Source organism: Sceloporus occidentalis, unplaced genomic scaffold, assembly GCF_023333645.1.
Source record: "Sceloporus occidentalis isolate IW3139 unplaced genomic scaffold, rSceOcc1.0.p SCAF_64, whole genome shotgun sequence".
Classification (NCBI taxonomy): domain Eukaryota; kingdom Metazoa; phylum Chordata; class Lepidosauria; order Squamata; family Phrynosomatidae; genus Sceloporus; species Sceloporus occidentalis.
In genome coordinates this window covers 4,108,573-4,123,267 of record NW_028317044.1, presented here as the reverse complement: position 1 = coordinate 4,123,267, position 14,695 = coordinate 4,108,573, and the positions used below count along the sequence as shown (strand labels likewise).

Genomic DNA, 14,695 nt, shown 5'->3' with positions numbered 1-14,695 from the left:
CGGCAACCCCGCATTGTTCCCAATTGTGGCGCATGCACATGGTCGCACCGCCATTAGCCCCTGAACTCCCACTGTCCCTAATGGTGACATGGCTGTGTGCATGCACCGACACTGGGGACAATGCAGGCATCCGTAGATTCTGGTATCCCCCACAGATATCACGGTCCCACTCCCTTCAGGAGAGATAAGTCTTTGTTAAGGGACATCTGTGTAGATGGCTGGGTGATTCTCAACCTCCTTGTCACATGAAAAATCCATTCAAGTCCCAAAAGTGGCTGGCTGGCATCTTCAGAGGGTGGTGGCATGGAAGTGTGTGGGGTATATATAGTGTCATGGAAGTGTGTGGGGTATATATAGTGTCACGCAAGTGTGTGGGGTATATATAGTGTCATGGAAGTGTGTGGGGTATATATAGTGTCACGCAAGTGTGTGGGGTATATATAGTGTCACGGATGTGTGTGGGGTATATATAGTGTCATGGAAGTGTGTGGGGTATATATAGTGTCACGCAAGTGTGTGGGGTATATATAGTGTCACGCAAGTGTGTGGGGTATATATAGTGTCATGGAAGTGTGTGGGGTATATATAGTGTCACGCAAGTGTGTGTGTGTGTGTGTGTGTGTGTGTGTGTGTGTGTGTGCCAGCCACAGATGCAGGCAAAACGTCAGGAATAAATTCTTCCAGAATGTGGCCACATAGTCCAGAAAATCCATAGATGACCAATGTTACAAATGTCTCTTTCATTATCCCATTTTATATAATCCTATCCATACAGATGTGTGCATGGTTTGTGTGTGTATGTGTGTGTGTGTGCGTGCGTGCGTGCGCACGAGCACCATCAAGGGTTGGACATTGTGTTCCATTAATTCATATGAGGATGTACGTCGTTTGTATTCCGTTAAAGCTTAAGACCTCTAAATACGTTGGTCTTAAAGGTGCCATAATTCCATTTTTCTTCTTCTAGAGAGCTCATTTTGCATCACTTTTACACCATTCTAGTGGTCCTAGTACAAGACTTACATTCTGTTTCTAATTACGGACCATGTGTGACTTCATTTCTTGTTTCAAAACTGAATTGAGAATGTGGTAAGACACATCCGGAACCACTCACAAGCCCAGTTCCACTCCCTGGAAACCACTGGAAAAGCCAACTTGTGCTATGAAGTGCAGCGCAAGATAATACTGATGAGTCTGCCATGCAAAAAAGGGCGTCGAGGGAAAGAGACGGGGAAAGAAAAAGGTTAGCCATCTGTTTCGTATTATGTTTTGGTTGGACTCCCGGGGGGGAAAGGGCAGTCATACCTGCTCTTGTTCAAATTAAATACTCTAATTTTCCAACAAGTGTTGTAAACAAATCATTGCGGCTAATCAAAAAGCATCCTGAACCGATACTTTTGAAATCGGTTGTCCCCGTTCTTCATTCAACCCCTTGAATGGATGGCATTGAATTACACAGCAATAGCGAGAAGATCAAAACCTGGCAGAAACCACCCTGGCTTATTTTCATAAAGGCAAGTGGACCACACAAGATAGATGTATATATATATATATATAACATACACAAATGGCAGCTGGCGTGTTTTGCATCCAGGGGAAGAGAAGGGATTGCTTGCAAGGTCAAAACGAAAAGGGATCAAAACAGATGGGTCGAGATTGCTTTCTACGGTGGCCAACCTGAAGGCTTTGGGAAGACAACATGTAGGAGAGAAAGGTCACAGCTCATAAAAATGCGGGCTAAGATCGGCCATAAAGTGGTGTCAAACTGCTTTAATTCTGCAGTGCAGCATCTGTAGATTCAATTGCAGTGCACCACTGCCAAAATAAAGCTGCTTTGGGTCTCTTTGGAGGTATGCTGTTTAAATGATGCATGGGTTCTAAGAATCCGGAAGCTGCACCAAAGCTGCGCTCCGGTGCTTAGGAATGGAGTGTGGCTTTGGTGCGACCTCTAGACTCTTAGGACCCATGCATCATTTAAACAGCATACCTCCAAAGAGACCCAAAGCAGCTTTATTTTGGCAGTCTGTAACAAGCCATAGACTGTAATCAATGAAACATATGAGATGCACTGCAATCGAATATACAGGGGCTACGCTGCAGAATTAAAGCAGTTTGACACCACTTTAACTGCCGTGAATTAAGATCCAGCTTTGATCCAACTGTAGGATCTTTGTCTCCCGTCGGAGGTCCTTCTCTTTGGGCTCATTTTACCCTCTGTATATTTGGCATGAATAATACAAGGCCAAGCAGGTTATTGGATCTCAGCTTCTTCTACAACCAGAGATACCATATCGCCAGCCACTTAAATGGATTGGCATATACATGCAGACCTTTGAACCTCCTTGACTACTGAGCTAGCTTTTGCAATTCTTGTCTAATATAAATAAAGTATAATGATAATAATAATAATAATATGAATGTGAGATCTAATGGAAGAAAACCCAACCTATGTCCGAAACAAAATGTGTAGGGACTCCAATTTAGACATCTGAGAGCCATCCTATCCCCAAACAGCAGCACCATAGAGAATCTGGGCTTTACTCTGGGATATTTTCAGGGCTAGTTTAACTGTATTTTAAAACTTTGTAAGATGTGGGGTTTTCAGATGTACGGTGGGCCCTTCCCTTACACAGAGGACCCATTCTGTATGCGCGCGCCCCATTGCGTAAGCTTGAAGCCGCACATGGTGCGCCTGCGTACGATGCAAGCACACTGTGTTAATTGAACCTTTGCAAGTTGCATTTAGCCAAGACTAGTAAAAGTAGGAAATCATTATAATCGCAGTCGATCCTCCGCTTTCACAGGGTTAGGGGTGCAGGATCCCCACCAAGTCAGAAAATAATGTGAATACCCAGAACAGTTCGGGGTTCTAAAAACTGGACCCCATTCCCCCCTCTGTCTCCTAGAAGGGTTATGAGACTATCTGAGGCTGAAGAGCTCTGATCCCTTGAAAATGTTTGAAACTGAACTTGAGATATGTTATGATTATGAGGATTAGGGAACCCTGGTGCCGCAGTGGTTAAATGCCAGTCCTGCAGCGACAAGGTTGTGAGTTCGATCCCAGAGGGCTCCGAGGTCGACTCAGACTTCCATCCTTTAGTAAGTCACTAAAATGAGTACCCAGCTTGTTGGGAGCAGTTGGCTTACAGATTGTAAACCACTTGGAGTGTGCTGAGTTCACTGATAAGCGGTATAGAAATGCAAATGCTATTGCTATCGCTACCTATTTTGCATCTTATTTAGTTGTTTTTAAAATGTGGAGGTGTTCATTTTGGTGTGGCATGGAGTTGGTTAAGGTTGCACTGTGGCCCTGGCATCACTTAGTGGCCTACAGGCTACACTTCACCCATTACTGGCCTAGAAGGTTTCACTGACATACTCATATTGCTCTGTAAGCCCATTCCTTTTGGAGCAGAGTGGTTAAATGCCTGTACTGCAGCCATTCACAGCCACAAGGTTGTGAGTTCAATCCCTGGCAGGGCACCCGGGTCCACTCAACCTTCCATTCTTTCGTGGGTCACTAAAATGAGTACCCAGCTTGTTGAGGGCAACTGGCTTACACATTGTAAACCGCTTAGGGCAGTGATGGCGAACCTATGGCACGCGTGCCAGAGGTGGCACTCAGAGCCCTCTCTGTGGGCACATGTGCCGTCGCCCCAGCACAGAGTTTGCCAGAGTTTGTTACTAGAAAGCCAGAGGGACATGATACTTTGCAGTAAATAAGTGGGTTTTGGGTTGCAGGTTGGGCACTCGGCCTCAAAAAGGTTCACCATCACTGGCTTAGGGAGTGCTTAAGTGCACTGATAAGTGGTATAGAAATGTACTTGTGATTCCTATTGCTACTGTTCTAAAATTCCTAGTCATGTTCATATGCTAACAGTTGCCACTGCCCTGGCGTGCCTTTTTTCGTGAGTGCCAATTCCTGGGATGCAAAATTGGTACACATGCTCATAATACAGTTGGCCCTCCATTTTTGTGGGGATCCATTCCGGACACACACACCCTCCGTGCAAAAACGGAGGCTCATGCATATTCAAGCCTCATAAGCATGAATGGGGCGCCCCCACCACCACCACCATGTGCACGTCCTGGGCTTGCACGCCATAGGAAATAGCGGAGGTCACCTCTTTGTGGATATTTGGGGGCGCACATCTCAGATCTACCAGTCAGAAGAGGCGACTGTATATCTCAAGTTGAGTTCCAAACATTTTCAAGGGAGCAGAGCTCCTCAGCTTCATGTTCATATTCCGAGCACACAATTCCCCAGCATCGCTGCTCTCAAAGTACAGTAGCAACCTCAGGATTGTTTGAAAAAGAAACATTTACACAGGCAGGACTTTGCTGGTGACATCCCACGTCCCCCGAGCCCACCTTCTGACATCTGATGCGCCCTGAATATTCAGCCATCTGCTTGTTACCGCTTGTACTTTTAAAATGTACAGAGGGGTTACAGGTCAAAAGCGGCCAAGCACAACATATCTGACAGAATTCCTATGTGCCTTTCTCTCTGTAGCGCTCTTGTTTCTTCTCTTAGTCACAACCCTGTTTCCTTCCAGGCAGAAAAAAAACCTTTCATCTCAGTTCAGTGCTTCAGAGGATGCGGCCAGTGTGCAGCTCCTTTACCACTCTGCAAATCAGGCCACATTCACAGAGGCCTGTTTCTTTTCCTTGGGAAATGATCACACGAGCCTCCATTCTCACCGTGATCATGTTATTGAAAGGAAAGCGCATGCATGCTGGTTTGGGAGCAGTCCTCATCACACGTCTTCAGTTGCACCCGAAGGGACCATTGCTGGTCCAGGACTCATGCGCCAAGACTGCTCCTTAGCCCTGCCTCACTGCCCTATTGCTTTGCCCAGCGTGCCTTCTGTTATTTTTATTTCTCTTTATTACACAGTTTAAACATTATGGTGATGTGACATGATGGAAAGCAAGGGAAGTTTTATGTTGGAAAAGCCACACTGGGAATACCAGTGGGAAGGGGGAAAGAGGAGACCGAGATCAATGCCACAAGGTTGTGAGTTCGCTCCCAGGGCTCCAAGGTTGACTCAGCCTTCCATCCTTTCGGAGGTCGGTCAAATGCGTCCCCAGCTTGTTTGGGGCAACTGGCTTACAGATTGTAAACCGCTTAGAGAGTGCCGAGTTCAGGATGATGTGGTATAGAAATATAAATGCTATTGTTATACTACTGCTATGCCGAGACGGCCGCTGGAAGTTTATCACACACAGACCTAATGCTACCAAAGCAATATTCAATATTCAGGGCATGGCGCCAGATATGGCGTCCACATGACGCATGCCCCAACTCCGTTTCCACAGCGGTGTGATGCCGTGCGCCGCACCACACAGCACACGGTGTCACAGTGTTCCTCTGGTGCTGCATCCACATGGTGTAGCTTCAAAGGAGTGACGTAAAGCCGTGGCACCGGTGGTTACGGTGCCCTTTCCAGGGCATAAAAAGGACCCACTTTTTGTGGCTACTTTTTGCGCCACGGAAAGGCCAGATCAGGGCCGTGGTGTGCGGTTGCCGCAGCCTCAACATAGCGAAGACAGAGGCGGCTGCAGGACGCCCCTTCAGAGACAGTTTGCACAGCCCCTAAGTTTACAAAATAACTGTGCATATGTTTGTATGTGTGGTTGTTGTGCACATCTATAAATGTGCAAAAATGTAAAATTATGATGAATTACAGCATCATGATGTTGGAAGGAGCCTGTTACACTTCCAGTTCCAACCCTCTGCTCCGTGCATGATCTCCAGCTAAAACATGCCTAGCAAGTTGAACATGCCCAGCTCCTTCAACCCTTTCCTTAAATATTTTGTTCTCCATACCTTGCATCATCCTTGTTGGGCTTCTGTGAATTTGTCAATGTCCTTTCCAATTGTCTATATCCTTTCCAAAATGAGGCACCCATAACTGGACACAATACTACAGATGAGGCCTGAGTAGCACAGAGTAGAGTTTCTTTGACTTGGAAACCATGGTTCCACGAATGCAAACTAACGTAACATTTACCGCCTTTGCTGCAGCATCACACTGTTGGGCCATGTTCAACCTATGGCCACCAATGATGCCAAGGTCATTTTCATATGTGGTACTGCCAAACCAAGCATCTCCCATCTTATACCTGTTCATTTGTTCTTGGAAGTCTAAATATAGAATTTTGCATTCAGATTTGTGTTATCCACATACTTGATAAGAATTCCCTCCACCATTTAGGCCAGTGGTTCCCAAACTTTGGTCCTCCAGGCAAGCCCTCCCTGCCAGCTACATGGTTGCATCTCATTTAAGAGGTTGTGCAGATAATCCACATTCTCTGTTTTGTTCTTTAATACAAATCACAGGCCTTGATTTGTAACTGTTACAGAAGGGCCCACCTTTTTAGTTTCAGTCTGGAACTCTGAAATCTCAATGAATGGAAGCTGCACATTCGGCAACCCTACAATCACTGGATTTTTAAGGTTAATGATCCAGCCAAGGAATATTAGAAAAAAAATATATTATTTAGGGTTATCATATCAACTCTTAGCCTTCTCTACTTCATGCTAAACATACCCAGTTCTCTAAATTGCTTCTCATAGGGCATGTTTATAGACTCCACCACTTTGGTTGCACTCCTCTGGACAAACCCCAGCTTGTACACATCCTTCTTGAATTGTGGTGCCCAGAACTGGACAGGATTCTAGGTGAGGACTGACCAAAGCAGAACAGAGTGGCACTATTACTTCCTAGTCACTATGTCCTGTTACAGACTGCCAAAATAAAGCTGCTTGGGGTCTCTTTGGAGGTATGCTATTTAAATGATGCATGGGTCCTAAGAGTCTGGAGGTCGCGCCAAAGCCACACTCCATTCCTAAGCAGTGGAGGGCAGCTTTGGTGCAGCTTCCGGGTTCTTAGGGTGCATGCATCATTTAAACAGCATACCTCCAAAGAGACCCAAAGCAGCTTTATTTTGGCAGTCTGTAACAGGCCAAAGTGAAGCATTAGCACTTTGAAATATGCCTAGCAATTAATCACATAATTCATTCCTGCATGACAGTGGGTTGAACTAGCTGGCCTTGCAGTCCTTTCCAACTCTATGATTCTAAGCCCTTGATGGTGAATCTATGGCACGCGTGCCCTCTGTGGCACGTGAAGCCATCTCTGGGAGCATGCAGAGAGACAGGAGCATGTGAGAAGATGAGGAACAGGTGTGCGCAAACTGCAAGAAAAGAGATTCCACCTCAGCCTTAGGAGGACCATCCTGACAGTAAGAGCTGTTTGACAGTAGAAGACACTCATTTAGAGAGTGGTGGAATCTCCTTCTTTGGAGGTCGTTAAACAGAGGCTGGATGGCCATCTGTCCGGGATGCTTTGATTTAGATTTCCTGCATGGCAGAATGGGGTTGGACTGGATGGCCCTTGGGATCTCTTCCCACTCTATGATTCTATATTCATGTGTCTTTAACTGTCTCTAAGGAAGTCCCGTCCCAGAAGATGGAAGTCCCACCCTTGAAATCCTGCTCCCCTTGTGCTGGGTGACACCTGGTGCAGGAACACCTTTCAGTTTGGGCACTTGGTCTCTAAAGGTTCGCCATCACTGTACTAAGCAGTAAATGCAGCTCTTTCAGAATTGTGTAAAATTGCTTCATTCTGGCAGAAGTTTGCACTAGGCTGCAACTGGATGGCTTCTGCAGCAACAGGCTAGATTCGCCAGCCTCCGAATACATGCCAATATTGCAGTTTTACATGGGTAGGTGGGAGAAATAAGACGTCGCCACAAAGTGTGTAGGTAAATTAAGGAAAGTGCATGTGTATGTGCCTTAAAATGTCTGGTCTACTTATGACAACCCCATGAATTCTCTAGGGTTTCCTCTGGCAAGGCGGTTTTGCCAGTTCCTTCCTTTGAAATATAGCCAACAGCACCAAATCTTCACTGTAAGTCTCCCATCCAAGGACCAACTAAGGCCGGCCCTGCTCAGCTTGCAAGATCAGACAGGATCTGTCTGATAGAGTATTTAGGCCCTAAATTAAGGAGAGGGGCTTTAAATTAAATCTGTGCCTTCTTTAAACACATGGCTTGCAGCCGGGAGAGGCGGGATCAAGGAGGTCAATCTTGTTAAATGAAATAGACACAGCTTTCACTACATGCCTGCGGCCAGAGGCTGAGAGATGATAAATGGCAGATTAAGAAGTACAGAAGAGAAAATTAAATGCAAGATGAAGGGTAGGTAAGAGGGAAAGCTGCCTGGAAAGAACAGCAGGACGAAGAACACAGTCAGCGTCTTGGTTTCAAAGATGAAACACATGCAGAATCCTCACTGTTATGATGAGCTGGAAACCAGGCTATCTCTGTACTGAAGTACATTTCAGTGTACTGAACAAAGGGTTTAGCATCTCAAAGCTGGGGATATTTATTTCAAGGCATTCCTCTTCTACACCAAATCCGGAACTATTAAAATGACGCCTAGATCGTGTCTCAGGACTATACAGAAAGAAACAGAATGACAGCGTAAGCTAGGCAGCCACACACAAATTCACTGCAAAGCATATCTGAATGACACAAAGCATCCCTGGAGACTCAGGTAAAGTACCTTAAAAGCAAGGGAAGACAACAGGCTCAGGAAATAGCCTGGCAGAAGAGAAAATTAAATGCAAAAGGAATGGTGGGTAGGTAGGAAAGCTGCCTGGAAAAAGTAGAATTACCTTCTCTGGCAGCACAGAAAGATGCCAAGGCCAGGAATACACTTTGTCAGACCACCACAATCTAATGTTCAGTCTCAAACCGTGCCAATATCTGAGCAGAGAAAGGGACACATGCCTTTGTAAGTGTGTCGATGGCCTGTTACAGACTGCCAAAATAAATCTGCTTCAGATCTCTTTGGAGGTATGCTCTTTTAAATGATGCATGCATCCTAAGAATCCGGAAGCTGCACCAAAGCTGCCCTCCAGTGCTTAGGAATGGAGTGTGGCTTTGGCACGACCTCCGGACTCTTAGGACCCATGCATCATTTAAATAGCATACCTCCAAAGAGACCTGAAGCAGCTTTATTTTGACAGTCTGTAACAGGCCTATGTGTGCATTCAGTTATGGCCACAACTAAGATTCAAAGCAGAGCCTTGAAAGGAGGCAGACGACACGAAAAGGAAGAAAACACCCTCCCCTTGTAAAGATTACCCGACATAGCCGGTTGCAAAGAAGCACTCCAGCAACCACTGAAAAGGCTCAAGCCTGGATTTCTTCATAAGAATGATCTTTCCACCCCATAAGATTAAATAAATGCAGTCTTTTCTTGGCTGCAGAACAAAGTACTCCCCAGCAGTTCTCTAACCCGCTCCTACCATCTCAGTGCTGTAGGGAGAAGTTTTCCCTCTCCGCCAACTGCAAAGAGTGAAAAATCCCTTCTTGCTGTTAGTAGAGGAGGAAGAAAACACAAGCAGGTGAGCATACAAACATTTCTTTCCTCTGACTGTTTCAAAGAAAGCAGCTCCGAAACGACACCTGAGATTTCCTTCTGTTCTCATAGCGTACAGCGAGACACCGGCGCTTCAAGTCTGTCTCCGGATTTCATCATAAACACACCATAAAAGACCGTGGCAGCATCTAAGGATGGCCGGTGACCTGTCCAGGACTTGGACCTCTGCTTGGAAATGTGTCCGCTCTCGCTAGGAAGGAAAGATATCGACGTACCTTTTCGGCATATTTGAACTTGACGTAGAACCAGCTCGATTTGATCATCGCTGCCAGCTTTCGAAGGGTCTCGGGAAAGATCCAACGGACGTTCCTTGGCTCGTCTTGAGCGATTTTTATTCTTTTGTAATATATCCAGACAATCGGGAGGAACAGACAAATTGTTTCAAAGGGAGCGGGGAGAAAGAAAGTAAAGAAGCTGGACGGTATTCTCCCTTTCAGCCGGATCACTCGGCACCCTCTTCGACGGCAAGCTTGATTTCGCCGCTCTCCAAACGCCTCGGTCTCTCTCTCTCTCTCTCTCTCTCTCTCTCTCTCTCTCTCTCTATCGGCTTTGGCTGCCTGACAAGAGACTTCCACTAGCAGACTTCAGCTGTGTTCATCACAAATGGCACATGTCAGTAAATCCGAGAGGCTGGCTTCGGATCTGGCAGGCATCCAGGAGCATGACCTCCCCTGGCGGAATGAATAATGAATTCCACTGCTTCCCCCTCCAGACACAGATTAACACCTGGCTAAACATTATTCTGACATCCTAGCACTCGGTGGATTTTCCCTGGCCCCTTCGGAGAGCCTGCTCCGCTGGATGGACCCCCCCCTCACGCATACACACTCGCACCGCATCCCACCCTACTTCAACACAATGACACACAGAGGAAGTTGAGAAGGGCTGACATAAAAGCCATTCCTCCTCCACTGGAAAGATTACAAGCCTAAATATAGCACAGAAACTATAAAGCTTCTTAAGCAGACAGCAACTCTCTCTTTCCCAATTGTGCGGCTGAACCTTTAAGATCCAGATGCCATTCGAGGTCCATCTTCCCCCACCTTCTGTGTCTCTGCTTTTATTTCACCGTCGTTGTTTATGGTCTATCCATGCAAGACAGTGGCCCCTCCACATTCACTGGGGTTAGGGTTGGATCATAGAATCCTATATAGGATCCTATATAGAAACCCACCATATGACCTTTGGGCAAGTTGCACTCTCTTAGCTTTATCAGAAGGCAATGAAAATGTCTTCTTAGCAAATCTTAAGAATGATAGAATCATAGAGTTGGAAGAGACCCTAAGGGCCATCAGTCCAACCCCACTCTGCCAACAGTGTGGTGCAACAGCTCAAAAGGCCAATTCTATTTTAGGCTGCATCAATAGAAGTATTGTGTCTAGATCAAGAGAAGTAATAGTGCCACTCTATTCTGCTTTGATCACCTGGAATATTGTGTCCATTTCTGGGCAACACAATTTAAAAAGGGTATTGAGAAACTAGAGCTTGTCCAAAGGAAGGCGACTAAAATGGTGAAGGGTTTGGAAAGCATGTCCTACGAGGTACGACTCAGGGAGCTGGGGATGTTTAGCCTGGAGAAGAGAAGGTTAAGAGGTGATATGATAGCCCTGTTTAAATATTTGAAGGGATGTCATATTGAGGAGGGAGCAAACTTGTTTTCTGCTGCTCCAGAGACTAGGACCCAGAGCAATGGATGCAAGCTGCAGGAAAAGAGATTCCAGCTCAACATTAGGAGGACCTTCCTGACAGTAAGGGCTGTTCAACAGTGGAACACACTCCTTCCTCGGAGTGTAGTGGAGTCTCTTTCCTTGGAGGTCTTTAAACAGAGGCTTGATGGCTATCTGTTGGGGATGCTTTGATTGCAAGTTCCTGCATGGCAGAATGGGGTTGAACTGGATGTCCCTTGAGGTCTCTTCCAAGTCTAAGATTCTATGAATTAAAGCAATTAATTAAATGGATGAGGGAAGCAGACCCTGTACCACAGATATGTATGGAAATAGCGTCATCAAACTCGACGGATGGGAGGCTACCTTTCTTGCCAATGACACAGAAACCCCCAAGGCTGCTAGAAAAGCCTTTCACTAAAGCCATGGCATCATTAGGGGGCTGCGGAGATATGGACCACACCAGGTGACCCCCTAAAGTAGTGGTTCTCAACCCGTAGGTTGCAACCCCTTTGGGGGGTTTTATGACACTTCACAGGGGTCGCTTAAGACCAATGGAAAAAACATATTTCCGATGATCTTATGAACCGAGACACCCCAATTTTATGGTTGGGGGTCACCACAACATGAAGAACTGTATGAAAGAGTCACGGTGTGTATGGAAGATGTCAATGGTGTGTGTGTGAGACACCAACCATGTCATCCAGCGATGCCACTGCACTATAATCCTATCAACTCCATGAAAGATCTCTCACCTCAAGTATTTTAATTCTTAATTTAATTTCAATTAGTATTTTATCTTGTTGTTATTTTTCTTTTGTTATGGTTTTTAGGGGAGGGAGGGAGGTTGGGGGTAGGGGACTATGATGAATTTTAAATGTATAATGCATTTTATTGCTATTTGGGAGGGTTTTTTGTAACCCACCTCGATCCGTTTTCTGTCTCAGCTTCAGTTGTGGACAAAATGGTTGAGTGTAAGAGAGTGAAAGAAAAGGAAATTGATCAGGTCAAAGATCTGTTTAACAGGAGCCTTCCCTTAAGTCCAGAACAAACAGATGGTAAATTCAAGATGATAACCGTAACGTGGTTACAGAAAATATGAACAAGGATTTAAACTCCTGAAAAGGTTGGAAATGATTTGCAATTCCCCCACATTTGCAATTCACCTCCTATCTATCTATCTATCTATCTATCTATCTATCTATCTGTCAAGCGTGAAAACCCATAAGCCACCAAAGTAGTCTGGAAAACTGATTTAAATGCAGAAATTTAGGCCTGTTATGGACTGCCAAAATAAAGCAGCTTCGGGTTTCTTTGGAGGTATGCTGTTTAAATGAAGCACTTAGGAATGGAGTGTGGCTTTGGTGCGACCTCCGGACTCTTAGGACTCATGCATTATTTAAATAGCATATCTCCAAAGAGACCCAAAGCAGCTTTATTTTGGCAGTCTGGAACAGGCCTTAGAGAAGAAGTTTGGAGCTCTCCATTCTCCAAGTCACTATCTGTCCAAATGAAGGAATCTAATTGGAAAACCATGCATATGCACTGCAGAAATAATGCAGTTTGACACTGTTTTTGTCTGCCGTGGCTTAATGCTCTGGAATCCTGGGATTTGTAGTTTCTTGTGGCACCAGGGTGCGATGACAAAGAAGGCTAAATGTCTGACAGCACTGCAAATATCCAAAGCACTGATTGATGCATAATGCATATTATTATTTCTTCAATGCAGATGCAGCCATAGATGGCATATGAACCCATCCAAATTATTACACATTGCTGAACGTGTCCCTTTATTTTTCAAAGGTTTGTGGACAAGAAACTTAAAACATGTTGCTATATTGCACAAAAATTAGCCTATGTTGGGAACAAAATAAGGTTCTTTTTCCTTAAAGAATTGCACTTATGCATATGAGCTTTTGGAAAGCATTTTGTTAGGGACCGTGAAGGCTGGACTTAAGCCTTAAGTCTGATCTTGCACAGCTCTTCCTAAGCTGTTATGTTCATTAGCAATAGTTAGCATTAAATGGGTTTGTGAATGGCAGCCACTGTGTCAGCGCATGGAGAATGCCGCAGCTCAATGCAAAGTTTATCCGCAAGACTTTGGGAATAACTCCCTCATTTGTTCCGAAGTTTCCCATGTCAGCATTTTTCCTGAAGCCCTTCTTGTTTTCTCTTCTTAATGCTTCCATTGTCTACTCCGAAATGTGGCTGTCCCACAACAGTCTAAGTTCACTTAGATCAGTTACCAACATTTGTTAAAGGGGGCTGTCATCATGCCCACGCCAAAGGGCACACAAATAAAATATTGGTATGAAACTCGCCATGAGGTTGTTGGTTGCGCTATTTGCCTTGTGGTTCAGAGAAGCAAGAAGATTATAAGTCGATCTCATGTATAAATCGAGGGCAGGTTTTGGGGCCAAAATTATGGATTTTGATATGGCCCATGGGTAAGTCGAGAGTAAAACTTTGGGGCATGAAACAGGATCTAAAACAGTGGTGCTCAACCTTCCTAATGCCGTGACCCTTTAATACAGTTCTTCATGTTGTGGGGACCCCCAACCATAAGATTATTTTCATCTCGGTTCCTAAGACCATCGGAAATATGTGTTTCCCGATGGTCTTAGACAACCCCTGTGAAAGGGTTGTTCAACCTCCAAAGGCCAGTCATGTCGGCCACATGACCCACAGGTTGGGAACCACTGATCTAAAGGATGAAGCAAAGGAAAACAATGCCAAAGAACTTACTAAAGTCCAGCAGGCATCACTGTTTGTGTTCGCACTGAAGGATGGATAAGAGAATAGAGGAAGGTCACCGCTTCCTTGAATGGAGTTGCCATCAATCGACAGGTGGCTTGAAGGCGCATCCATACATCATAAATGCTGCCTTAAATGATCCATTTTCCAGCCTTCAGGGTTGTGTCAAGCAGTGAAGGTAACAAACAAAACAAGGCCAGAGAGAGGCTCCATCGCAGCTCCAAGGAGCCAAATATTTCTTTCCCAATCCCAATTGTCAGATCCGTCTCGGGGAAACAAAGAACAGCACCGGTCGCATCTGTCTCTGCCTTGTGGCTAAATGGAAGGTGGAAATGGAATTACACTGTGATTAGAAGAGAAGAAAACCATATGCCCCAACTAAATCCTTTTAAAGCATCTACAGTGTTTTTCAAAGAATAATGAGGTTTATTAAGAGAACTGTGCAGGCGCTTCCTAATGCTATGGATTAAATCTGCCACGACGGATTCCCTCGCCGAAGGTTCAGCAAATACAAGAAGCTCTGGCTGTAGTCCCAGATTTTGTGCTACCTTCATGCATGTTATTTAGTTTACTAAGGGCTGGAGAAGACGGGCAGAAAAAAGCGGTTCAATCCTGGGTTTTCCGAAAGTGGGTTGAAACCCTGTCGTCCACATGGCCTGCCTCCAAAGTGGGCTGAACACCTATGAGCCGTGCGCACCATGGGGTTGTCAGGCAGTTCTTGGTTTTGTCCGTCCCCACCATGCATGCACACCATTGCACAGACACATCACCTGCAACCAAATTACTTCCCTCTTCCCGTCCAGATGCCATTCCTTTGGACGCCTGC

General features: G+C 45.4%; 1 protein-coding gene across 11 annotated transcripts in view; it reads right to left on the bottom strand.

Moving 5' to 3' along the window:
* AUTS2 (activator of transcription and developmental regulator AUTS2) overlaps nucleotides 1-14,695 on the bottom strand; it is a 608,784-nt gene that overhangs the window by 491,925 nt on the left and 102,164 nt on the right. Inside the window, exon 1 of one of the 11 annotated variants that reach the window (XM_089493362.1) lies at nucleotides 9,667-9,994. The exons of the other annotated variants lie outside the window; for them this stretch is intronic. Within the exon in view, the coding sequence (XP_089349488.1) occupies nucleotides 9,667-9,714 (48 nt within the window). The 5' untranslated portion in view covers nucleotides 9,715-9,994. Of the gene's footprint in view, nucleotides 1-9,666; nucleotides 9,995-14,695 lie in introns of those variants that run through there. 11 annotated transcript variants of the gene reach the window in all.